Source organism: Aspergillus piperis, assembly GCF_003184755.1.
Source record: "Aspergillus piperis CBS 112811 unplaced genomic scaffold BO85scaffold_23, whole genome shotgun sequence".
NCBI lineage: Eukaryota > Fungi > Ascomycota > Eurotiomycetes > Eurotiales > Aspergillaceae > Aspergillus > Aspergillus piperis.
In genome coordinates, this window is record NW_020291613.1 from 446,803 (window position 1) to 471,399 (window position 24,597).

The window sequence follows — 24,597 nt, forward strand, 5'->3', positions numbered from 1 at the left end:
GCTGGCCCGATTTGGCTGATAACCAACCAAAGACCCGCGCTGATCCTCCGGCTGCCATCGCTGGTGGCTAGTCTGCTGGCCTTCCCCCCATCATAGCATCTCCTTTCACTTGGTCTTAGGCTTTTCCATGCTTTGATCTGCACCTCATCTCGCATTCGGTGATGTTATTAGTTAAGCTTTCATGCCGTCGATGGGATCTCGTAAGAGAGTAAAGCCCAGCCCCCTCGGCGCGGACTCCAAGTCCCCAACAGCGTCCGACGATGGTGCTACATCGCTTTCCGCAGGCGGAGACCATGCAGAATCAAGGAACAGGGGGAGCACTGCGGTGAGTCCGGGCTTTCAGTAGCCCTATATCTTCTTCTGCATCCGTCCCGTATATCTAATATATCATTTGGACTATCAGAGTTGGTATCCTGCTGTCTGGCCGGCAGTCTCCAGAGCATCCAAAGCGGCTCCCGTTACCGAGGTTGCCCGTGAGAGCATCTCCGCTGCTCAAAACTTAGCACCCCGACTCACTTCCCGCTCAACTCCTCAGCTTGATTCTCCTAAACCATTCCGAAACCCCTCCCTCCAGCTTACGCGGAAAGTCGGCGCATCCAGCAGGTCTCTTCCCGCCGACGCTGCGACAACGAAGATAAACATAGCTTCTGATGGCACTACATTCACCCCTGAAGAGGATGCTAAGTCGTGCCCGGCTGGCATAACAACGCAACCGACCGAGGAAGAAGTATCGAGAGACCAAGAGACAGTAGCTGCGGATGACGCTGATAAGGGTCAATTGAGTGCTGCTCCCGAGTCTACTACAGATGTTAACCGGGACAGTGCTGACGCAGGCCCGACGTCGACTGTCCAAACGGGTGGATGGTTTTCATGGTTCTATGCCCCGTCAACAACCGACAATTCTGCCCCAAAAGATCCGGTACCAGATCCTGTGCCAGCCCCTGTGCCAGAGCCCAGTGCACCAGAGCCTAGTGAAGAATCACCCGTGAAACCCCCTGTATCGAAAGACGAAGAGCAGGCCACCTCGGAAGATCAGGGGCAAACAGAGCCAGATAGACCGGAACAGGATAAACCTGAAGAAACGCATGATAGTTCGCAGAACACTGTAAAACGTTCTTGGCTTCAAATGTGGTACGGTTCATCAACAAAGGGGCCAGAAGAGCCTGCAAGCAAACCTCCAGATGACGTGGATAAGCCAACCACGCAAGACGTGCAGACGGAACCTGCACCAACTCAAGACCATGATACGCAAGGGGCAAGCAGTCCCGCTACGATACCTGTGAAGGACCCGAAGCCCTCTGGATGGTCATTCTGGTTCAAAGAGTCTTCGAAGGGACTTGATAAAGAGGCCCCACAAGAATCTCAGGTCGCTAGCGCCTCTGTTATGCCAGATTCTTCTTTGAAAAAAGCCACCATTGAAGCTGAACCGGAGCCAGAAGCAAGGGCTGAGATTGCGAAAAAGGGAAGCGTTAAGCTCAAGAATAACAAGAGCAGCTCTGCACTACCTGATAAAACCACGTTACGTCCAGAAGCAGGTCTCAATGACTTGGTTCCGGGACCACCTGAAGCTGCAGCTTCGAAACAATTGCGAAAAGTGTTACCCAATCAGGTTTTGCCAAGGTTTCACGAAACTTTTGCTGTGCAAGAAAAGCCCAGTTTGTTGCAGACAATAGGGCGATACTTCCACTATGGTAAAGAATCGAATAACAGACACGTCCATATGGTTAAGGATACGCCCCCTATCAAAAGGGCATTGGCAATCGGGATACATGGGTACTTTCCTGCACCGTTAATCCGGAGTGTCCTCGGCCAACCGACAGGCACCTCAATCCGATTCTCGAACATGGCAGCGGAAGCCATAAATGCCTGGGCTGACGACCATGGCTACAAATGCGACATCGAAAAAATTGCCTTGGAAGGCGAGGGGCGTATAGCTGAGCGTGTCGACCTGTTGTGGAAGTTATTACTTAATTGGATGGAGGAGATCAGAAAAGCCGACTTCATCCTGGTAGCTTGCCATAGTCAGGGTGTTCCTGTTGCGATAATGCTGGTCGCCAAGTTGATATCCTTTGGCTGTCTCAATGCAGCGCGTGTCGGCATCTGTGCTATGGCCGGTGTCAACCTAGGCCCATTTGCAGACTTCAGATCCCGCTGGATCAGTGGCTCCGCCGGAGAACTATTTGAGTTTGCCTTGCCTTACAGCCAAGTCTCCAAGGATTATGAATCAGCGCTGAGAACCTGTCTCGACTTTGGCATTCGGATTTCGTACATCGGAAGCATTGATGACCAGCTGGTTTCTCTTGAGGTAATGAGCCTTACATCACCCCTTTCATCTCTCATACTCATCCTAAACCAATCTTTCTAGTCATCCCTCTTCGCCCCGGTGACCCATCCATACATCTACCGTGCAGCCTTCGTCGATGGCCGAGTCCACGCCCCAAGCTTGTAAGCCAACCTCCTTCCCTCCCAACTAACCTAAAGCCCCATCTAACACCCCAACCAGTCTCTCTCACCTAGTCGGCTTCGTCCTCAAGCTCCGCAACCTAGGCATCCCAGACCACGGTCTCATCCGCGAGCTCAGCTCCCCCCTAGCAGGCAGTCTATACAGTGGAGAAGGGCACTCCCGTCTCTACGACGACCCATCTGTATACCGGTATGCTTATACACCCCGCCCCACTATCCTCCCAACCCCAATACTAATGAGAACAAACAAGACTGGCCATCGAATTTGCTCTCGAAACATCCACCATTCACAGCGCCAATCTGCACATCAAACGCACCCAACCGGCCCCCGCAAACCCTTACATCCTCCCCTTCGCGATGCGCGGTATTCTCGAAGAGGAATACGTCCGCCGCGAACTCTACGACGAGACGATGGAACTCCTACGCCAATTCGACGACTGGAAGCCCACAAGCAAGGTGCTCAAGGATGTCAAGTTCCGGTTAGAGGGGATACGGTCGAAATTATGAGCTCTATCTCTTCTCCTATCCCAGCTTTCTCTCTTCCCTTACACACATAAAAAGAGATTCTTCACTATAGATAGCAGTTACTTTATCACTTAAGTACAATAGTTTGCCAAGCTAAGCCAAGCATAGATAAATAATGGGAGGTTCTTTGTTTGATTGATTACTACAATATACGAGACCATCGTACTGTTACTTAATTTCAATGTATATATATCCATCCTCGTCTTGGCGTCTAAACCACAACTAGTACTACTAAGTACCCAATCCATCCCCAGTTCTCATATCCAAACCCACCTCGACATACTTTCCATGAAAGAACTAAGTACCTAGTACTCACACAGTCGAAGGCTATTCCCTTCAATACTAAGACCTAGGCCATTCCAGTCTCCCTACAGCGAGATTTATACCCTAACAAGTAATTTAACCCTGTCAGGAAACCTAGTATAGCCCTCCGGCCCCTCCCTGATCTGATCTTTCACATTAGTATTACTACATAGGGAAATGTAACTTTTTTCTTCTTTCGTGCATTTATTGGCTCGTTTCATGATCTGCATATCAATTTTCATGTCGTCACACATTCTTTTTTTTTTTTTTTCTGTGTACGTATCAGCTTTAGTTTCTTTCTTGGCGGGAATTCCAAATAGCTAGCTAGCTTCTAGATTAGAAATGGCTACGCAGATGGATTAGATAAATACATTCATGCATGTGAGCTAAGTAGTTAAGTGATCCTGCGTGGTTCTTTGGCGTTTTACTTTTCTTTTTACATCGTGGCCTGTGTTATACTTATGTATTGTTATCGGTCATTATGGAGTAGTGGGCATCTACCCAGTAGGAGAAGGTTCAGGGAGCTGAAAGGTACCAAGAGAAAGCGGTATCAGCGTCATCGTGTCATCGTGAGTTAAATTCTTAATAGTGGTGATGTATCAGAATTGGATGGAACTGAGAGTATATTGAAAAGATCACTGGCTCCCGCGCCATGTGTTGCGGATACTATAAAGTAGTAGTATGCGACTAGTCCCATCCTGGAAGACTCCTGGGGAGATAAATAGAACTCTTGAGTCCACCTATAACAAAAACAGGCCTACGCTTGAGAAAACGCCGTTTGATATGCACACTCAATCTCATCTGCACATCCGTACTAGGTCAGTCATTGTCAATAAATTTGAGGTTGCACTGGACTTACCCCTCATCCCATCTAACGCCTCAAATGCAATAGCGTAATTTGTAACAGTAGCAATTATTCGCTCTAGCCCCTTGCGGATTTCTTCGATGAGTCTGTCCGAGGGGTTGGGGGTATTGTCGGTTCCACTTTCTGGGGACCTTTTCTCCCCGCGCGCTTTGTAATAGATCATCAGCATAGCATAGCTGCCCTGCATTAGGCAGCACGCAAACGACGGCATGGTTCGCGGTAACTGATCCGGTAGCATGTGTAACCCCTGCTGAGTTTGACAATCATCAAGAAGCGGTTGCGGCAGGGGTAGGCTGTAGAACATGCGTGAGATGAGAAGGGATGCTCTCAGACACGTCTTCGCCGAATGCTGAATGCTGTATGGAAAACCTTGAATGAAAGGGTACTGCTGCGTATCTGACGCCACAGAAGACGACGACGATGAGTAGTCACTGGGTGCCTGTTGAGATGGCTCCAGGCTACACGAACATCCGATATTTGCAATACCACTTTGCGATTTGGAATTCTTGGAAGCATTGTTCGGCATTGTGTTGTTCGAATTAGCCGATGTCAGATCGCAGTGTTTCTTGACGAAAATTGGTAAGTCTGAGAATGCCCTGAACCGATGCACTTTGATTTGAGCGCTAAGAAACCATTAGTAAACAATACTGTCGTCCAGGGGCCCATGAAATACCCACCTTGACAACTTGATTCGTGATATTGCACGGATACTCTGAGCTGTTGTCAGCTCCATCTCCCCGCCACATGCCATAGACTGGGGCAAAATTGGAAGTAGATTTGATTGTGCCAGAACAGAGCTCGCCCATGCATCAAGTTGCTGCATCCGTTCAAATATGTATGACATGTTGGTTCTCGTGGATAGACATTTATTCAGATCGATGATGAATTGAGTTGCTGACACAAGAACTTGCTGAGCTTGTATTAATCCTGACCAGCCCTGTACAGCGTGTTAGAAGCCAACTATCCGCATAACTCAGCTTTTATTTTCAGCGATAGGGACACATACATCAGGATCGGCCGAAAACCGTGGATAAGGAGTGACAAATTGGGGGTCGTTCGCGATGATAGCTAAAGGCTGTGATACGGACATTAGCATTCGCACTGCCAGAGGAGCGAGAAAATACTTACTGTAGTGCTGACGATAGAGCCCTGCAAGACGCAATAATACTGCACACACACAGATATTAGTGACCATGGCGCGAAGCAGAGAAGGGATCCATACAGTCATCCACCAAGCTCTCCTTCGAGCCTCCGCAAACTCGTCGAACTCTTCCCCAAGGCAATGCAAAGACATATCCAACGCTATGGCCAGAGCTTGACCAGCACGGTAACGCATCTTGAGGAGGTTGCCTCGTTGGTTGTATTCGTAGATTGAAAGTACGAGAAGCGCGAGCAGACTTTCGAGTTCCACTGGAGTCTTGGGATGAAAGGACTCTCGATCAATGAGAGGCCGTTCGTTTGTCAATGCATCTGAAGGGTATGTGGACGAAGCGTGAAGCTCGCAATCGGTTTCGATAGCTGTATTTGCCAGCTGGGCATATGTGTGTGCAAAAGTGCGACGGCGGATGACGGACGCAGGCCCCGATGGTTCTGGGTCGTTTGGATGTGGTACCAGGGCCAGAATCGCCGAAATCGCCAGACTCAAAGGCGACCTCGGTTTATAGATGAGGATTGGTTGTTCTGACGGGGAATCCGTGAACGAACCAGCACAATCCAGGGGCCGGTCAGGAGTCGGGGGGTCAACCCTTGGTGGAAGTATGGGGAAATAATTATGGATAAAGTCGTAGTATGCGTTAAGACTGTGATCTCAAGTCAGAATACTGTGAAGAATTCAATGAGACGAGTCAGCACCCACATAGCATCTTCACTGCCGTACGTCCTGACCAAGGCCCGAGACGGTATATTTGATGGGGAAGGGGTCGGCTCTAGGCCATGGGTGTTCTCTGTGCCTGGCACAAAAAGATCCGCAAACATGGCGTGGACATCAGAGGGGAAGTCTAGGCTTCTCAACCCTGCCCCCGGAATTGACAAGACGTCAATTTGTCCAAACAACCCGGATGCTAAAGGTGCGTTAGTGGATGACCTAGGTATTATAACTGGGGTCTGACCGCACATTCGTCAAATCCCGAAGACACCGGGAAAATCGCAGGATCCTCGACACCATCGTGTTGAGGTTCTGCAGCTGCAGATGGCTTGTTCTTCTTCTTCCTTGGGCCACCCCGCTTACTGGGCAAATAAGAGCAACTCTTATTCCTACTGGAACACTTTAGTCCCAAACAGGCAGATTAGCACACACGTTCTCTGAGTGATCGAGGGAAGTCAAAAGCTTGAGAACCAAGGTGTGGAGAGCCACAACAGCCCGATGAGCCCTGGCAGAACAGAAAAGCAGCTGCAGAGGGGAAAGAGGGAAAGAGGGAAGAGAAGAGGTCCACAGCACGAAGATAGGAAAGAACACCCGGGTAAGATGTTCAAAAGCTCTGACAATCCAAAAAATGAGGACGTATACCTACATTGGTACACGGGTCTTGGCCATCACAACGTGTTCTTGAAGCACGACTGATAGAATTAGATACCGATTAGTCCCGTCTCCAAAGCCAACCGCATGATAAGATAGGTTTGCCGCAACAAACGAAGACAAAAAGAACAAGATGTGTATCCTTGTCCATCAAGTCACGGAGAGGAAGGTAGAAGGAAGGAGGAAAGGGAAGGGGATGGGGGAGGGGGGGTCAGTGTACTTACCAGGCCAAACAAGCTACTTTGACGGGAGGTTTGGCGAACTTCTTGCGGACCACCGTGGGTCTAGCGGTCTTGGACTGTGTAACTGCCAGTGCCACAGCCGGGATTCCATTCTTTCCACCAGGCTGTTCGGGATCCTCTAGCACCATGACGGCGGGTTTTGGGCAAACAACAAAGGACGAAACGAGCGACTGCCCGAGGAGATGGTCATGAAACGCCTATCGGAGTGTACTACTGTTACCGTTGGCGTCCGAAGGCAAAGCATTCCTTGACCGACTTGACTTGCAAGACTAGTACTGGGAAGCGTCCCAAGCCAAAACCCGTCTGAACCGCAACGACGACGACGACGACGACGATAATAACAATGGCACAGACAATAAAGCCATCGAAGTTCCCTGACTCAGGGGAGCCAATGTGTCAGGCCCTTTTTAATGCAAATCGACGGATGGGGAGGACTGGTATACACAGCGTCAATGACCTCCAGCTGAAGGGAACCCTGCACGGCTTAATCATCAACCCAGGCCCGAAGAGGCAAATCCCGAAGTGTGGCCGTTCGGGATTTGCTTGCTGGAAGGCCAGTCAAATTGCAGGCCAGCGTAAGGTGGCGCTTCAAACTGGGGCCCCCGATTAGTTTAGTCCTTCTAGTGGAAAATATGCACGCCGGGTCGGCTGCATTTCTTCGAATCACGATCGTCGATCCCCTGTCGTTGAACTCTTGGGTGTCTCTGGTATGGTCTACCATTTTCATTTCCCTTTTTCTGCAATATGTATTTGAATTTTTTATTTTATTTTTCTTTCTTTTCCTTTTTCTATTTTGTGATATTTATTTTCTTCTGTTCATCATCATTATTATGGGTCACAGATCTAAAAGAAAGTGTGGCTGTTTGGGGGCAGATCGGACTAAAAGTAATCAGACTACATACAATATACGTACTATACTAACTATCTAGAACTTGCGACAGCGTCTTTATTTTTTTTTCGAGGGCCTGCAGCTACTAACGAGCTGCAGCTGCTGCATTGCTTGATTCGTTACCCTACCTTCGTTTCCTTCTTTTTGTGAAAAATTTCCTCAATCCCTCCTTTTCTCCTTCATTTTGCCCCTCTTAGCCCTCTTCCCCCTACTAGTACAGTAAGTACTACTTACCTACGTACGTACTAACTTACCGTTCGGGGACCATCAGCGAGTGGCGGTGCCCGACACTCGCCATCCGTCTCCTTCCCCATCGGGCGATCAGCAGCCCGTCTCAGCCCATCACGTGATATGAACCGGAAAAGGTCACCGCACCGGATGCACCACTCACATACCACTTGTACCTTCTGGGTACTATTGTCAAGGGAATGGATTGATCTCGCGTCAGTCCGGGTGGATCAGGTCCCCATTCTCTTAGGTTGGTTTGAATCGGGGCGACGGGAGGGGCGGCTGTCTGGTATCCTGGAAATGGGGATTTCCCCTCCCCTCTCCTTCTCCCGAAGCACCCCTGTCACAGACCGGCATCTTTCACCGAGACTATCTATCTACGGTGTAGTCTACTCTACTCTCCCAGTTGCATTCTTGCATTCGTCTATTCGTACACACTCTCTCCTCCCCCAAACCAAATAGAGAAGGCGGGGGAGAGCAAACTTCGGATCGATCTACGGGCTCCACAGAAACCCCGAGCGACTACTGTAAGTACTTGGCCTATAATAACACCCTGCACTTTCAAATCTTCACACGCACGAAAGCAAGTAAATAATTCCTTTTGCTGAATTCCTCACGGGAGATTACTACCAGGACCTAGTTAGTTAGGTAGGTAGCCTATCTGCATCTGTCCCTCCTCAGCATCCATACTAGTCTCCATGAATAATGAGCAAAATAGCCACCGGCACCTACTATCCCTCTCTCAAACAAGGAATATCTTCGGGCGTAACGCGGCCGAGCTCACAGCCGGTTCTCCGTGGCCCATGCACGCTGCAAATAATGTTCAATCGGGGGGAGCTTTCCCGTTCCTACAAGGCAGTCAAGAAATCTTCCTAACTAGCGTAATCTTATTAAACTATGCGATCGTCTAGCCACAAGGCACCGGCGTGGATTCTCCATCGTGGCTTATTACATGTCCCCACTCCTTTATCAAGGCCCGCGATTCATCATCTTCGTCAGGCAGGAGGAAGACCATGAATGTGAACGCCCGATATCCGCTTGACGCTTCCCCACACGCTGGCGGGCACCCTGGGTGGAAGTTTGTGGCCTTTCAGCTGCTGGTCGATCAACCACATCCCTACCACAAATTCCTCTCGGGTCAGAAGACCAATATGTTGCCCGTCCACTAACTCCCAAACCTGTGCTAGCACATGCCGCGGCAGGCGACTACGTGACCAGATGTCAGCGGCCACCAGATTGACCACCATCTCGGAGCACTCCGGCGGGTACGCTTCGGGGACCCTCAAGTGCGAGGGTGGAAGTAACAATCCCTTGTTCGCAGCCCAGACACCCTCGTACCGCCTTCGCTCCTTCTCCGTAATCTCACTCCGCCATCTTCTGCGATCACCTTCGTGATGCTTATGCGGATGCTTGCGAAGCAGATGCTTATGCCTTTGGTACCCCTCATCATCTTCGGCGATCTTGGTCGGCTCGCGGAGGGTCTGTCGTAAATGTGTGGATGGACTAGTGGAATCTGTGTGTTCTCCCTTGGCAGTATGCGGGAATCGCTTGATTGATCGAGACCTCGCCCGGCGCTCTGGCGGTGGGGGCGGTGGGACTTTCCTTTCCTGTGAAGCCCGAATCGATGCTCTGGACGAGGCCACGACCGCATCCGAGAACGCCCCTTCCTCCCGCCCTGAGGAGCTGTCGAGCAAACTCGTAGTACTATTGCTCAGTGATGTAGCATACAGCGATGCAGTGCCAGGTGTCGATGGTCGCGTCCGAGACCCATGGTTGGATTCTAAAAGCCGTCGATGATTTGTCAGGTCTTTCCGGGGCACGGACGAAGCACCCGTTCGGGGAGGAAGTGCTGGCGGAGCCTTGGAAGGGATAGTAGTATCCTCAAGGGGACGTGAGGAGTGGTTCTTGGAGGTCTGCTCTGGATTCACTGGGCCCTTGGAATGTACGTTGATAGGAACTGAGGTAGGACCAGTGACAACCGCAGCTGGTTTTCGTGGCACGGGTGGAGGACGAGGTTTCTTCGCCGCCAGCTTTGCTGCCTCTATGGGAGATATCTGAGCTACTGGTCTTCGCTGGAGCGACTTGTCTCTAATTGGCAAATTGGCCTCGCTGTGAAGGAGCTTGTCCAACGAGGCCGAGTTTGCACTTGTAGCCCATACCGGCTTCGGGGCTAGCAACGGCGGACCCTCGTTGTCATCACTGCGTTTTGAGGGCTTCGGCATCGAACCTTGCGTCCTGCTGACGCCCGTATGTGTGGCTATGATTTCACCTGGCGTCGATCGTCCTGCGGCCAGCTGGGCAGCGATCTGCTGCGGAGTGCGTGGCCTATTCGCCCCTATGCTGACTGGAGTTTTCCCGAATGCATCTTTCAGACTAGAGGGCTGCTGCTGATAGGCACTAAACTTCCCGATCTTGTCCTTGACTGAGCCACTTTCGGGCAATTCTGGCGTCTGAATGTTGCGAGGCGGAACCATTTCGGGACTATTGTGGCTGACCCCTACAGACTCCATGGGTGATGCGCCAGACCTATAATGGGCAATAGGTGACCGTGCTCTGCTGGCAGGATTTGCATTGAACGCAGCTGTGGCTCCTTGAAGGGCTGTCACGGTACTATTAACATGTGCCGATGATGCATGGCGAGGCAACCGGCTATCCAGAGCTGATGTCGGACTTGCCATTCATGGGGATCCCCCGACCCAAGGTTCTGCGGCGGTCGTAAGAGTGGTAGTTTAGGTTTGATCCGGGGGGCGGACAGCGACCACAGCGGGATCACTTTATGTAATCAAAAGGCACCAACAAGAGTCTTTGAGGACAATGGGCACACTTCAATAGTACGTTGTTGAAACTCTTGGACGGGTTGAGATACAGAAAGGCAACGGACACCCTGACTGCAAGTCTGCTGAGCTAATGGGTCCGTGCGTTCTCGGCCGTCCGAAGTTTAGCGTCTCTTCCTCACCCTAACATCATATAACTACTTGCAGTTAATGGTGAGTAAACAGACAACCCAGATAATATGGAATTTCTTTTTAGAACTAATCCCATTAATTATATACCAGTGCTCTAGTCTATCAGAATATTACCTATCAATCTGTGTAAGTGGATTTCATGAGTTTATTGAAAATGCTGAATGATGGAGCACTGATATCGGTTTTGTTCGGCCGTACAACTAGTATATCATATATAACAACTCGGGGAGATGATGACACTCCCGCATCCCTAAACTAAGTTAATAGTATGATTTCAATATAGTACAAAAAGGAAACAAGTATTTGTCAAAACTATATCTGACAGCAGAAAAGAAAAGAATCTGACATATCACTCCATGACACATTATGGTTAAGGCTACCACCATGTGGGTTTGCTAAGCACCGCTATCGATTGGATGGCGCTTATATGCATCGCAATAAACTCTGTCCGACAGTTTCGGTGGTGGTGTTGACATTTGCCTTCACGACTTTTACGCGTGTCATATGCAAGTTATATCTACGAGTCGTGGTTATTTAGGTTGTATGAGGCCATACGAACTAGTGCATATAATGAGAGATTAATTGGGTCTCGGCGTCAACCATGGAGAATGAGTGTTCTTTCCATATACAGTTATGCTCGTCGTTGAGGGATGAGGAGGCAACACTACGGAGTACATAACTCGGGGGAGCAAACCCTATTATTTTTATTGTCTAAGATCAATAATATTTATTTGGTTTTTACTATACTATGTAGTGTCCGATGGGGTTCCCAGGTATACCGTAGGTATCCCCTGTTTGAGGGTACATTCACACCAACAGCTTTCCATTCGGTCATCGATCCTCAAAGGCGTAATTAACCGACCTTCGGTCTAAATGCCCAGGATCCGGGCGCAAATTGTTGGGCAAGACATGCAACATTAATCTAAACCTTCGGGACCCCTCCAATCAAGGCGATTGGCGCCCACGCGGAGGGCGATGGGTTCGTGGGCCCCGCGAGGAAATAACGGCGCTAAAGACACTAAAAGAGGCTCCTCCGCCAGTCACAAGTCAACCTCCAGCTTCCCCCGCTTCTCCCTCTCCCCTTCTAAACTCCACTAACAGCCAGACCTGGTTCCAATGGTTCCTCCCTCCACTACTAGTCTACTGTCCAGCGCAGACTGTTGTCTGACCACGTTCCGCCGATTCTCGCTTCCCGGTTACCTCTTTCCCACCCCTCCTAAACCCCCTGGACCACAGCGACGGGAGTCCCTGAGAGCCACACAATGGTGATTGTCTACAGACTTCCCGGGGATGCTGTTCAGTGTTCGACTCGCTCTTGATTCCATCAGTAACCTCAGGTGCCATGCCAGACTTCCCTCGGTTGTTTCTCGACGGAAAACCGCCCATGAGACGCCATGTCTCCGGAGAACAGCGATGTCGGGCAAGGTAAGAGATCAGACCTGCTTTCATCTGCGGAATAAATGAGGGGGTGTGCAGTTGTAGTGGCTCGCTGGCGTGCAGGTAGATTAATGATTACATAGAAACCGTGACCCGCCCTGAGGCCGAAGAGCCGACGAAAGACGATAGCAGAAGCAGCAGCAGCGGCAGCAACCACAACCATGACGCACCGCAGAGCTCGACAGGGGCTGGTCAGACTAAATGCTCCATCTGCCAAAGCACCTTTCGAAGGCCAGAGCACTTAAAGCGCCACTTTCGCAGTCACACAAAGGAGAAGCCGTTCGAGTGTGCGCAGTGTGGCCGACATTTCTCCAGAACGTATGGCCCCCTGCTTAGTTCTTCATAACCTGGTACCCCAATGCTGTTTAGGATCTTGGCAAATCTTACACGACCCCTGATCTACCGGATTTAATCTATTGGATGCAGGGTCAACTGACACCGTCGTTAGGGATACTCTCCATCGTCACGAACTCAGTCATCATAATGCTGGAATGGAAGGGGGAAAGGATCGTACGCACCGGATCACCGTCAAAACCTTCCGCGCTTGCTATAAATGCGCCATAGCAAGGGTACGATGCAGTGGGGGCTCGCCATGCGCACGTTGCGAGAGTCGATCCCTGGAATGTCAGTATCCGACCGAGAGACGATCGAAGGCGAAGACGCGGAAGGAGAGTCAGCCCTCTTTTACAAGAAACGACGCATCGTACGATCAATCTTCTCATCTGGCGCAGACCACATGGACAAATGGCACCGACTTGCCTCCTTCACGCAATGGAGAACAATCAATGCCGCCGCCCTTTCATTACCAGATGACACAGTTTCAGCTACAGATGCCCATGTCGAATGCATCCAACGCAGTCCCATCTAAATTGTCCGCAGATCACAACAATATAAAACCGGGAAACAGGCGTTCGGATGAGACCAGGATGAATGGGCAAACTTCCAGCGCCGAAGACAATTCTACTTTCTCATCCGTGCGCGATTCTACTAGAGAGGTCAAGAAGATGCGGGTCCCTTCTGTGCAATATGGTGACGCGGGAACACAAGGGTTATACTCACAAATCGCAACATCGACTGAAGACATGACAGAACCCGCTCACCGAACTGAGGGACTTCAGTCCGCCAAAAGCTCTAATAGGATAGCGATGATGCCAACAGTGGGAAATCAGCAGGTACCAATGGAACTAATACAGCCTTTACTGGATCAGACCACTGCTCCTACAATCAACTGGTTGCCTCAGAACCTTGGTAATGTGTCTAGCAACCGCCGTCATTCGACAAATACCTACCAAAAGACCTCCGGAATTCTAGATACCTCCCTTAATCAAGCTTCGTGGTATCCATCCGCCATTCATGGTGCTGATAGTAGCTCATTGGTGTCAGAAAATGTCTCTCAGACACCATCCGGGTACACGTCTCTTGGTGGTACCACCGAAAGCCCAAGCCAATCACATCTGAACCGGCGTGCTAGAAATCACTCAGTGGATGGTGCTATTCCGAACTCATCGAGCTCTAGACTGAATCAGGACTCTTGGTCTTTATTATGTGCCGCTTCCGCGGATGCGTCGTTACAGCTGCAGCAAGCGAATACCCGGCGTCAATACTTGTTCCCTCAAACTACAGAGACGAGGGGCCATGCCACGAACGAGATTAAGAATGGCTATCGCCACGTACTTGAACCATCGACATATGAGAGGATACGCAGTGCATTCAATCAATTGTGCTGCGTGGAGAGTATACTGTATCCAAAGTTTGAAACCGATCACTTGCCTGGTGCGGAGACACTGTCAAGCTTTATTGATTTGTACTTTGTGCATTTTCAGCCTGTTTACCCAATATTTCACACTCCTACGTTCGATATAAACAAGTGCCATTGGATAGTGGTGCTAGCTTTGTCGGCCGTTGGTTGCCATTTTGCTGGTTCCCAAGAACAGATTGAGTGCGCGCCGGTGTTTCATGAGTTTCTTAGACGCGCTACGAATGTGGAGGTGAGACAGTCCTTTGATACCGGGTGATCCATCATTGGCTAATAATGGTTCTCTAGGAAGAAAAGTATCTTGTCGATCGAGCACCAGTGTGGCTTCTCCAAGCATCAATCCTCAACTGCGTTGGGATACTCTACAGTTGTGATGAACGGGCTAGGCTTTTGGCGTTGAATACCTTTGGCAATTTGGTAGGCTTTGTGAACCGCGAGAAACTTCTTGGTCACAGACCTATGCAGTCCCTAAACGGGAAGACGAACGAGCAGCGCTGGGTGTCCTGGGTCGAGGACGAGATCAGAAGACGTACAGGCTACCTGATATGGGTACGTGCTTTGCTTTCGTTTAGGAGGTCTAACACTAACCGGAATTAGCTTCTCGACTGCACCATAGCATACCATTTTGACAAGCGCCCTTTGCTGTCTCTTGACGAGAGCCAAGCAACACTGCCTTCCCATGAAGCTCTTTGGGAGGCAGAATCTCCAGAGGCCTGGGAAGAAGTACGGAGAGGAATATCAGGTATCATTCGTCTTTATCTTCTAGCTCGAATCTACGGCTAATACGTTGGCTTGAAGACCAGAAAGAATCCTCCCTTTATGATGCCGTCCTTATAATGTACATCGAGAAGGAGCTAGTACCTGATCTCGGAGAGTTCAGCCAGCTTCTTCTCATTCACGCGTTATATCACCGTATGTGGGAGGTGGGAGACTACTTCCGCCGCCCCTTATCCTTCTGGAACCCAACCTCGAAAAAGCAGTCACGGCATTCTGCACTCCCATCTGGCTCTGTATGGCTACCTGGTATACCATCGTATTCCAAATGGCGCAACAGTGCATGTGACTGCCTCGATATTCTCCATTGGGCTGCTGGCAGCACAGTAAACAGGTCCGCTGGCCTCGAACATCCCCCAATCTTGCATCTCCATTTGGCTCGAATAATTCTCCTTGCTCCGTTTCGTGAAATGCGGACACTCGCAACATCTCTGGCAATGACAGAATCACATTGGCATGAACGCGAACAGACTCTTGAATGGCACTACATATTACGCTGGGTCAAACATGACCAGTACAAGGCCCGTCTGGCAGTTGTACACGCAGGCGCACTGCTAAGACATGCCCGCGATTTCTCAAGCCGGTCGTTCCATGAGCCAGTCGCAGTCTTCCTGGCAACCCTAGTTCTATGGGCGTATGGCGCATGCTACTCCTCACTATCTGACATGACGAGCTGCCGTGAAGCAGGACACGGCATGCCAGAAAAACCTCTAATTATTCATCTCGACAGACCCTGCGATGACGAACTAGCCCAACTCTTCGTGCGCGAAGGCCATGGCATGAAAGCTGTCTTGACCGGTGTTGGGGATGTATGTGCTCCGCAAGGACCAGTGGAGACCCTCAAAGCTGGTTGTCTGATACTTGCTGGCCTTTCGTCGTGGGGGATCTCGAAACGATTCACCGCAATCTTGGGCAAGCTTTCAGAGATCACATCCAAGTCGTAGACAGACTTATTGAGCACGTTGAAGTGATGAGCGCTGGCGTGTTGTATAATAGTGATTGTATAGTTAGATCATGAAAGAGCAGTCTTCATACTTAGATTCAAGCATTCTCGTAGCATTCGATCATTGTCATGTCACATGCTCCCAAGGTCTTCCGTCGACAGTATATACGGCTCTCAAACAATTCAATGCATCCTCAGTACAACACGCAAACATCAAAGTGCCAGTAATTGACGAACAGACAGATGACAATACAGACAGGCTTCCAACAAGTCTCACAATGTAACCAACTTTGAATGAAAATGAAAGTAAGCAGCTGCAGCGTTCCTTCCGCAATGGGAAGGAAGGCGGGCCTCCTCCCACCTTCTCGTCCGATCCGTTGCCTCATCTTCTTTCCTGAATGTAACTAAAGACGAACAAAAAGACATACAAATGTAGAAATACCGATCATTTCTTTCCTTGCTGCACTCCAATCTACAGTAAGATTATCAGATAGATGCAACGGGAGCTTCAAACCGAAGCGAACGAGGCAGCAGCGCCGTTCTCATCCACAATAATATCTTTTGACCGTCATGACAAGCTAATATTCATGATATCAGTATACTTGACGAGTAATGTGGCCTCTATCACCATACCCTTTGCATACTATGGGATACTAGACTATTCCGTCTCATAGCTAGACTAAGAGAGTATGTGAAGGGTGTCACTGCAATAGAAGAGCATGTGAGTATCATCAGAATATCCAGAATGAGAAAGCATCTACTACTTGGATATAATTACATCGTGGCAAGCTACTAAAAAGCTTAGATGCTTGCTTTCCACAGAACTAGCCAAAAGTACGCTGTCTAAGAATCTTAGCCTGCACGGTGCACAACCTAATACCACCCAGGTACTTTATCAGTACTTTACCAAGGATAGATGATCCATACCATGACGGTAATATATTCCATTACTTACAAAGACTACATACAGGTTCGATCTATCAACTCCGGCAGAACACACCACTACGGACAGATAAGCAACAAAACCAACAAGGCAACAAGGACAGGATCGACCGAAATGCAGGGGCTAATCAAACCCCAAGGATTTATCAGCTCGGGTATACACGCAGCCATCGGTGCAACCTTGTGCCTATCCTCGATTCCTCTGCTTGGTTTGGTGTATTGTGATCTCTCAGATGATGGCTGCATGTGCACCGATCAGTCAGTCAGTCATTACTCTGTACACCCCACGCTTTACAATCGATGCATAGAATGAACCCAACTGAAAGAAGAATAATGCATGAAGATCAAGTTGATGGGTAGGTAGGTGAGTAGGATAGACGGATATGTACCCCATACACGGGCTGAACATGGGGTTGTGCTTATCTCTGACTCACGATGGATCACCGGAGAAACAACCTTTCCACCCCACGGGATCTACCCCTGTCCCACCAATAGTCTGACCGCCACAGCCACAGTGAAAAAAACTATATTAGATGAACGAGAGGATGGGGGAGGAGTGTGACGGTCTTATCTCCAGCCAGTCTGGATGGAGCTTTGTTGGCGGCTGTAAAGTTTGTTTTTGTGCCTGTTTCTTTGGGCCGCGACGGGCCGTTTGGCGGGGAAGTTTGCTGGGTAGATATGAGTTGGAGTTGAGGTAGACCGGGAAGTAACCAATGGATTTGATTTTGAAGGGTTTCTGGGAATAATTTTCAGTTGTGTATGAATACTATTCTGGTTCAGATGATTAGTGACTACATCTTAGTGTCAGATCTGAGAATAGTATATTATGATGTAAGTATCAATCAATTAGGGGTAATAATTCCACCGAGTAGCAGTAAGATTACTACTAAATAATATGGCTTGCTATTGACATGGATTCGTTTCATGATTAGCTCTTGTGGATCGTATAAGCTCGATCTTGATTAATAATGTGGAATGACTGTTCGTGTTATGGTCTTGTGACCGTTTGACTGACGATAATCTTACAGGTAGTTTGTTATCTTACTACTGGTTTCTTTTGATAGGTTTCGGTGGATAGTGCATAACTCTGTACTGGAGTGGATAGTAGGAGAGAAGAGAGATTAAAGTGTTTTGGCTATATACTTAATATAAGGTCTTGTATTGTTTATATATTGCTTGATTAATTCGTTATTTATATGAGAAATGATAGCTATTTCACAATAGTTCTTACTTAGATGCTGGGGATCATCTCCATGAGACAGTGTACTACTATGCCTACCATGCGATGAAGTGACTGCTTTTGACACCACTGAAGACACAGTCGTGCGCTTGATGCTTGGACCAAGAGGCTGGCCTTTTATACAACAAGGAGTAGAGTCTCTACCCGAAGTAAAATCTAGATCTCATACTTAACCCGCCTTAAGCGATAATCGAAGAAAAATTAGGTTTTGGGAAATATTTCGGATGACATTCAATATCTGCACTCTAGCAATCCAGCTAGAATAGTTTCTTTAGCAAGATCAAGGTTAGTATCAAGCATCATTAAGATATGACATGATTTATGCGAAACATGCCTATCATCATTAGTACTGCTTAACGATATCCGATAGATCCTTGGTCATTAGATGTGCTCGCAAAGAAAAGAAGTAAGTCTCCTCACACATCCTTCAACTCTTCCAAGACATGCTTGAGATTCTGTGCACTAGCGCTTGCATGATAAGCAAACTGAGCTATGTCAATGTTAGAATTTATCCAATCATAAACATGTGATGTGTTTGTATACCATCTGCAGTCCCATCTAGAACAAACTCATGCATTTTCCCATCCAGAAACAAAGTCGCAGGGGATATACTTGACTCCGTTTGGCGTGGGATGTGCGTTGGTGCGTAGAGGCGAGGATAACTGGGCGATACTGATATCGAGTTATTAGCTGATTTCATAAACAGAATATATGTTGACCGGAATGATTGAGATATGCTCACCAAACCCAAAATGTTGCGATTCATGGAAGAACATCAGTTTGCATGTTGGTATAACGTCCGCAACAGGCGCAGAGATATGTTCTTTCTTTGCAGCAGCACGGAAAGCGCTGCCGACTTCTGGATACACCATAAGGTAGGTTTCTCCTGGATCACCGGCGATGACAGGGACCTTTTCAGTGACTAGATTCCCTTTTGAGTCGTGGTTCTGGAAGTCTGCCGTAACTCGATGCAAATATCGAGCTGAAGGCGATCGTCTGGCCCTGTACAAGGTAGTCGGGAAACGGTAAGCCGCACGGTAAAACATTGATTTAGCTTCTTGTTAGACAGATAAGACAGAAAGAATTTATTTGCGTGCAAGGATGCTAATGAGCTCAATGGTTGCAAGTATACATGTAGCGATGATACTACTACTAGTGACTAGTCCAGTAGTGATAAGCTGTAAACGACGATGTGGGTCACTGCCGTCCGTCAAGCTGCGGAAGAATATATCAGCCGCGTACATGGAATGTAGCAACCTATGCTGCTAATTCACTACACATTTTTACTATTCTCTCCTGTTAGATGACCCGAACTTCTTTCTATATCCAGAAGATCTCCTCTCTACTCTCGTACTGACTTTGCAAACTACTATGAGATTATGAAGTACCCCAGCTGGTACGATTCTATGGATGAAGTAAATCTCCTTTGAAAAGACATGAATTGCTACTATCTTGCTCAAACATATCATTGAACATAATACTACTCCGTACTTTGTACAACTACCAGTATTAAAAGCATTCACCAATTATCCACAAAAGAAAGCAGAAATACCCAGTTCAGCCCTGCAATCTAGCCCCGTATTTGGCCACAAGCTACTTACTCCCTACTACTACTAGATAGTAGTAATTTACCACTAACTAGACAAACAAACTCAGGAATACGACCAAGCCAGTCAGGCAATCCCTAAGGAATGAAACCTAACACTTGATGGCTGAGACATTCACATCGAGAGAGTCATGGGTAATCTTGATTCCCCATTGGACAGAGATAAGGGAACCCTGCACGGTGTCATCCATCACCAGCCAGCCAGCCCGGCCAGCTAGCCATCATACCTTCTTAGGTAGTAGTCTACAAGAAAACCGGATTTGTATTTTACCTCTTCAAGCTCTCCTATTCTACCTTAATCTCTGCATCGATGAATTTGAACATGATACATAACATAACATACGAACAGGAGTATCATACATACACACATACATACAGTAAATACCCCAACATGACTGGATAAATGCGAACAAGTGATGACAATAGGCGTGAACTCTATCCCACCTGTCATGGCGTCATCAGGTCATAATTTAACCTCCGCGTGGTGAGTTTATTTTTCCTATTGATCGTGGGGGGTGGAACAATACCTCAACCACTAGTTATTATTCTACATAGTACCGTCTGTGGGTGAAGATCAGCGATCGTATTATTTTCTTGTCTTGTCTTGTCTTGGGGGAAGTGAAATTCAAAGCATAATTTGTCCATGTCTAGTATCTACGTAACTCCGAGAATTATATTCGACTCGTCGAAAATACTACCTGGCAGACCCCCTGCCTAATGACACACAACACACGACATAAGTAACATGCAGCGGTTGGGCTCGGGGATCAGGGGGACAACACAAACAAGACCAAACAAAACAACAACGACAAAAATGATAATAATAATCACAATATTATCAAGGAATATTATAATAGTAGTACGGAGTAATGCGCCTTGGCTCGCGTGATACCCAACAACCACATGAAATAAACTTTCTGTCATACGCATGCTTTCATTATGATCATCTCCTGTCTTACTACTAATTACCACACATACTAAGGCGAAACATCTTCATAAATAAAGGGCTATTCTATTAGCGATAGAATATACAAACCAAATCACGATGATCTAAATTCATCGGAAATGTTCCGAGAAGGCGCACTTAAGCATCATCGCTAACTAATTAAGCCCAATACAGATTAATCTAGCACGTATCGGGACAGTCTTGCACGGGTAGAGTAGCCTGGTAGACAGTCTTGAGCTAGATGAATTAGGTAGGTCGCTAGAGAAGGACTACTTAGTAGCTGCGTTAGTTTAGTTAGTTCGATCCGGAATTAGTACATAGTCTTAGTCGCTGTAGTGTACTCCGGACTCCGTTATCACTTATCGCTTTCGAGTCGGTGGTGATAACAACTTGGTTTCAGTGTCTGTGGTCGGCTTGTCCCGCACATAAGCGGTGTCTGTTGATGATATCCAAAGTAAATGATAGTAGCAATTGTTCTACCTAAAGCCAGCCAGGTGTATTCTAGCAATATTCCAAATGATAGGTGGTTCTCCCCCCTTCCCAAACGCCTCGCTATGCCCCTTTAACCCAAAGGGGAACGCCTCCAATATCTATGCAAAAATATGTACAAGAAAAGCAAAGTAAAAAGAATAGCCAAGTCCGGAATCCATGCGCCTCGCTGTGCGCATTGAGTGTGTGTAAAGCAAAAAGAAGTTGAGGTGAAGTGGCACTGTTTTACAGACTGCTCACGGAGATCCCGACCCAACGAGAGGGAACTGCGTTCTCGTCCTCATCCTCATCCTCGTAATAGTCATACCGAACATAACGGCCCTGACTGCCCTTGCGGGGAGGCAGCCAGATCCGGGCCCGCGTCGGAACATCGTCCCGAAGCTTGCCGCTGCGTCGCATGTTCATCTCCAGAACCACCATGCGCAGGAAATCGCTGTTCTCCCGCGGCTCGCGCTGGCGTGACATGGGCGGGATCTCCGGGTCGAATGGTAGCAGCTGTCGGTCGCGGCCCTCAGAGCGTGCTAGGTGGAACCCGCTCCTGCGACTGCCGCGCCTACCCGAGCGATGGTACGTTTGCATTTGCACGGAAACAGGGCAGTTGGGGCTATCAAGGGACTCGTGTGGGTATTCCTGATAAGCATACATCTCCGCTGGTGAGACCGTTATTGGGTTCAGGTACCGTCGGAGTGCGGGAGATGGCGGCTCGTTCATGGGCGGAGGCCGTCGGTCGTCCGTCATCTCCGGCGTGATCGTGAAGAGCGACCGGGTCAGAAAGTCGTCCGGCTGAACGGAAGGAGTAGCAAAAGCCGAGACACTCTGCGCAGCAGATTTGATTGCTCGCAAAGAAGCCGTTAGGTTAGATTTGAATGTGGATCCTAACCGCGGGAACGTTCGAGATGGGGTCGGGCTCTTCGGGGTCAGATCGGGCAATGAGGCCTGCTCGACAAAATCCTCTTCCGTGTCCGAAACTTCGTTTTCTAGCAAAGGGTGGTCGAAGATGCAGTTCTCACAAGGTGATTGGCGGTGAAACTTTCGTTCCAACGGGCTCCGCTGGCTTGACGGCGTAGACGGCGCCGGGAGACTGGATGGTGAGTCGTAGTCGCGCTCCAACGACGGCGTCGACTCAAGGGACATAGAGCAAGCGGAGAAAGACGGCGCCTCACTGTCACAATCACTCCCAACAGTCGACTTGTCGACCTCATCCGGGGGACTCAGAAGTAGATCCAGCACCGTGTTGCCCGTGCTCTCCATAGAATTATCGCCCACACCGTCCATCAACAGCTTGCTGAATTGCTGCACATGATCCACACGAGGCAGTTTTCTGCGGTTGCGAGACTCTCGAACAGTCCAGCCCCGGCGAGGCACGGGGATTGCCGTGGCTTCCAGGATCGACGCAATCGAACTTGGCACGGACCGGTCAGTCAAAGTGGCCGACGACGACTTGTGAGACACCGTTCTAGACTTCTTCGGCGTGGCTGGCCCTTTCTTTGCGGTCTGCGAATGTACCGAAGTCACGCGAGGAGCCCGCTTCGGGGGTATCACAACCGGACTGGTGTGCATGGTCTGCGGAGAAGATTCGGATGGAAATTCGAGACTCGCAAAATCTTGGACGGGGAGAAGATCCAGGGAGGATTTGGTGACTGGAGTTCTCTCACCATGTTGACGGAGAGAAGTCTTCGGAGACGGAGGTAGGGAACTGAAAAGATAAGCTCTTGGGACCATCATCTTCACAATTTAGATCCAGAGGAAAACTGCTTAAAAAGGCGTCCTAGGCCCGTCGAGGCGCTCTGGTCGAGAGTCTGAACGAGATACATGGATGGGAAGAGAGCACGAGAGCAGAAGAGGAGGGAGGGGAACGTCCAGTGGGCGGTTCCCCAGTGGGAGTATATCTGATAGATATAGGCTAGTACTAGTAGTTTGAGCAGATCGGCTATTAGCAACAACACACTTGCTGTGTTGGCACTGGCCAGAGACCCAGCCGAGCGGAATATGCCAAAAGCGGAAGACGGCCGGGTCCGTATGCAGGCACGCGACTATTGCAGACGGCGAGAGAGATGGGGACGGAAAGTGAAGCAGATGTCCACCGGAACGAGTCCAGAGAGAAGAATAGGGAGACGACGAAGACGAGGAGGTTTGAAAAGAGAGCAGACAAGGGAGAAAGTAGACAAGGGAGAAGATTCAAAGGAACCAAAGAAGCAGGGAGAGAGAGAGAGAGGGAGAGGATAAGGAAGAGCCAAGCCAAGCCAGGACAGTCAGCGGCAAAGGGAATAACTGTGTAGTAATGATCTCAAACCAGGAAATCCAGAAAAGGCAGATAACGGGGAAACACACTAAAAGAGAAAGTGACGGTAACAATTAATCTTAACCTCTGCTGAACCAGTACTAGTTACGTGGGTGGATGACGGTTTGTCCGTAACATCGGGTCCCGGCGGAGTCCACTAGACTGCAAAGGTAATATTGATCGCATAACAGAAAAGTTGCAGGCGCCTGACCGCATCGGACAGCATTAGCGCCTTCGTCGTCTGTAGTCCCCCCAAACAGTTTAGCGCCAGTACCTAACAGTGAGGCGCCAAATGGGGGTTGGTTGGTTTCAGGCGGTAAGGGCGGGTGCCGACTCCCGGAACATCCCTCGTACACCGCAGCAGTCTGCCCAACGCCCACCGTGTGACCCTGAATTGTTCTAGCGTGGTAACAAGCGTGTATCACCTCGGCTCACGGTAACTTCTGGAACCGCCAGTGTCCCAAAGAGGCAGCGGCAGAATGTCTCCCTCCCCACTAAAGAATGTTCCATATTACCGAGTGTTACGTACTTCTTCCCCGTCACACCGTAACTTTGGTGGTTTGCAATTACCATCACCGATTAGCATCATTATTATTGTGTGAGATGGGGGTGGTCGGACTTTTGTGTGTCTGCCCAACCACCAACCACCCATATTGATCTTCGTGGGGTGGGTGTCATCTCCTCGGAAATGCTGTCGGGACAAAGGAACATTTGTCCGTCTCCCTTTCCAGGCAAACATACTGACTGACTGTCCCGTGAGATACTGGTAAACATTGATTGCGCCGGGTATCACCAAAGTACCATACACAGTAGGACGGGCACAGCCTTGTGCCTGGCTGACTGCCTGCAGATATCGATTTCTTCCCTAAAGAGGTTCCAACATTCTGTTTTTCCGGTAATTAATAATCCGGGATCCTCCAGACGATCCGTAAGGCTTGGCGCCGAGGATCGCATTTGCTTGGGCCTCATTGGGTCAAGCACGGAGGACGCTTGCGGAGTCTCCCCGATGCACGCTCACTCTGCCGAGGACCAATGCCTCGTCTACTTTTTGAGAACAGCATCAAGCCAAGACCATATATGCGGCTGGAAAGAAGCGGTAAAGCGCAGAAAGTGTCCCTTGGGAATGTCAACATTTACTTCTTCTATTCAATCTGTCTCCGGTTGATCAACGAACAGTGAAGCAAGAT

The 24,597-nt window shown here is 49.0% G+C and overlaps 8 protein-coding genes across 8 annotated transcripts; 3 read left to right on the forward strand and 5 right to left on the reverse strand.

Moving 5' to 3' along the window:
• Positions 1-27: 27 nt before the first annotated feature.
• Positions 28-3,130, forward strand: BO85DRAFT_453102 (uncharacterized protein). Its single transcript, XM_025660986.1, has 5 exons — positions 28-325; positions 404-2,305; positions 2,366-2,445; positions 2,504-2,653; positions 2,715-3,130. The coding sequence occupies exons 1-5, from the start codon at positions 182-184 to the stop codon at positions 2,968-2,970; spliced, it is 2,532 nt and encodes an 843-aa protein (XP_025511525.1). The 5' UTR covers positions 28-181; the 3' UTR covers positions 2,971-3,130.
• Positions 3,131-3,572: 442 nt separating this feature from the next.
• Positions 3,573-7,331, reverse strand: BO85DRAFT_429404 (uncharacterized protein). Its single transcript, XM_025658249.1, has 10 exons — positions 6,896-7,331; positions 6,667-6,712; positions 6,270-6,420; positions 6,012-6,216; positions 5,379-5,955; positions 5,285-5,323; positions 5,163-5,231; positions 4,834-5,093; positions 4,151-4,779; positions 3,573-4,092 (listed from the first exon to the last, which is right to left on the reverse strand). The coding sequence occupies exons 1-10, from the start codon at positions 7,039-7,041 to the stop codon at positions 4,049-4,051; spliced, it is 2,166 nt and encodes a 721-aa protein (XP_025511526.1). The 5' UTR covers positions 7,042-7,331; the 3' UTR covers positions 3,573-4,048.
• Positions 7,332-8,021: 690 nt separating this feature from the next.
• BO85DRAFT_155480 (uncharacterized protein) lies at positions 8,022-8,565 on the forward strand. The gene has a single exon (XM_025654180.1). It carries the CDS (start codon positions 8,154-8,156, stop codon positions 8,490-8,492), a length of 339 nt encoding a protein of 112 aa, XP_025511527.1. The 5' UTR covers positions 8,022-8,153; the 3' UTR covers positions 8,493-8,565.
• Positions 8,566-9,025: 460 nt separating this feature from the next.
• On the reverse strand, positions 9,026-10,540 carry irs4 (the record flags this gene model as incomplete). Its single annotated transcript, XM_025661888.1, has 1 exon — positions 9,026-10,540. One exon carries the CDS (start codon positions 10,538-10,540, stop codon positions 9,026-9,028), a length of 1,515 nt encoding a protein of 504 aa, XP_025511528.1.
• A 1,518-nt stretch (positions 10,541-12,058) lies between these two features.
• Positions 12,059-16,002, forward strand: BO85DRAFT_523591 (putative C2H2 transcription factor). Its single transcript, XM_025665364.1, has 6 exons — positions 12,059-12,421; positions 12,517-12,751; positions 12,882-14,421; positions 14,478-14,738; positions 14,787-14,931; positions 14,988-16,002. Exons 1-6 carry the CDS (start codon positions 12,391-12,393, stop codon positions 15,905-15,907), a joined length of 3,132 nt encoding a protein of 1,043 aa, XP_025511529.1. The 5' UTR covers positions 12,059-12,390; the 3' UTR covers positions 15,908-16,002.
• Positions 16,003-18,121: 2,119 nt separating this feature from the next.
• Positions 18,122-19,264, reverse strand: BO85DRAFT_523592 (uncharacterized protein). Its single transcript, XM_025665365.1, has 3 exons — positions 18,831-19,264; positions 18,632-18,760; positions 18,122-18,578 (listed from the first exon to the last, which is right to left on the reverse strand). Exons 1-3 carry the CDS (start codon positions 19,132-19,134, stop codon positions 18,505-18,507), a joined length of 507 nt encoding a protein of 168 aa, XP_025511530.1. The 5' UTR covers positions 19,135-19,264; the 3' UTR covers positions 18,122-18,504.
• Positions 19,265-21,354: 2,090 nt separating this feature from the next.
• Positions 21,355-22,854, reverse strand: BO85DRAFT_381497 (uncharacterized protein; the record flags this gene model as incomplete). Its single annotated transcript, XM_025656422.1, has 1 exon — positions 21,355-22,854. The coding sequence occupies one exon, from the start codon at positions 22,852-22,854 to the stop codon at positions 21,355-21,357; it is 1,500 nt and encodes a 499-aa protein (XP_025511531.1).
• A 2-nt stretch (positions 22,855-22,856) lies between these two features.
• On the reverse strand, positions 22,857-24,379 carry BO85DRAFT_463004 (uncharacterized protein; the record flags this gene model as incomplete). The annotated part of the gene is made up of 6 exons (XM_025661889.1): positions 22,857-23,091; positions 23,214-23,400; positions 23,846-23,904; positions 23,956-24,154; positions 24,204-24,275; positions 24,334-24,379. The coding sequence occupies 6 exons, from the start codon at positions 24,377-24,379 to the stop codon at positions 22,857-22,859; spliced, it is 798 nt and encodes a 265-aa protein (XP_025511532.1).
• Positions 24,380-24,597: the final 218 nt, after the last annotated feature.

Coding starts and splice junctions, on each gene's coding strand:
- BO85DRAFT_453102 (XM_025660986.1), top strand. CDS start 182: ATGCCGTCGATGGGATCTCGTAAGAGAGTAAAGCCCAGCCCCCTCGGC. Junction 326..403: donor GGAACAGGGGGAGCACTGCG/GTGAGTCCGGGC, acceptor TTGGACTATCAG/AGTTGGTATCCTGCTGTCTG. Junction 2,306..2,365: donor ACCAGCTGGTTTCTCTTGAG/GTAATGAGCCTT, acceptor CAATCTTTCTAG/TCATCCCTCTTCGCCCCGGT.
- BO85DRAFT_429404 (XM_025658249.1), bottom strand. CDS start 7,041: ATGGTGCTAGAGGATCCCGAACAGCCTGGTGGAAAGAATGGAATCCCG. Junction 5,232..5,284: donor GCTCTATCGTCAGCACTACA/GTAAGTATTTTC, acceptor TCCGTATCACAG/CCTTTAGCTATCATCGCGAA. Junction 4,093..4,150: donor GGCGTTAGATGGGATGAGGG/GTAAGTCCAGTG, acceptor ACGGATGTGCAG/ATGAGATTGAGTGTGCATAT.
- BO85DRAFT_523591 (XM_025665364.1), top strand. CDS start 12,391: ATGTCTCCGGAGAACAGCGATGTCGGGCAAG. Junction 12,422..12,516: donor GAACAGCGATGTCGGGCAAG/GTAAGAGATCAG, acceptor ATGATTACATAG/AAACCGTGACCCGCCCTGAG. Junction 14,422..14,477: donor GACGCGCTACGAATGTGGAG/GTGAGACAGTCC, acceptor ATGGTTCTCTAG/GAAGAAAAGTATCTTGTCGA.
- BO85DRAFT_155480 (XM_025654180.1), top strand. CDS start 8,154: ATGAACCGGAAAAGGTCACCGCACCGGATGCACCACTCACATACCACT.
- BO85DRAFT_523592 (XM_025665365.1), bottom strand. CDS start 19,134: ATGTTTTACCGTGCGGCTTACCGTTTCCCGACTACCTTGTACAGGGCC. Junction 18,761..18,830: donor ATCGCAACATTTTGGGTTTG/GTGAGCATATCT, acceptor ACTCGATATCAG/TATCGCCCAGTTATCCTCGC. Junction 18,579..18,631: donor TCTAGATGGGACTGCAGATG/GTATACAAACAC, acceptor ACATTGACATAG/CTCAGTTTGCTTATCATGCA.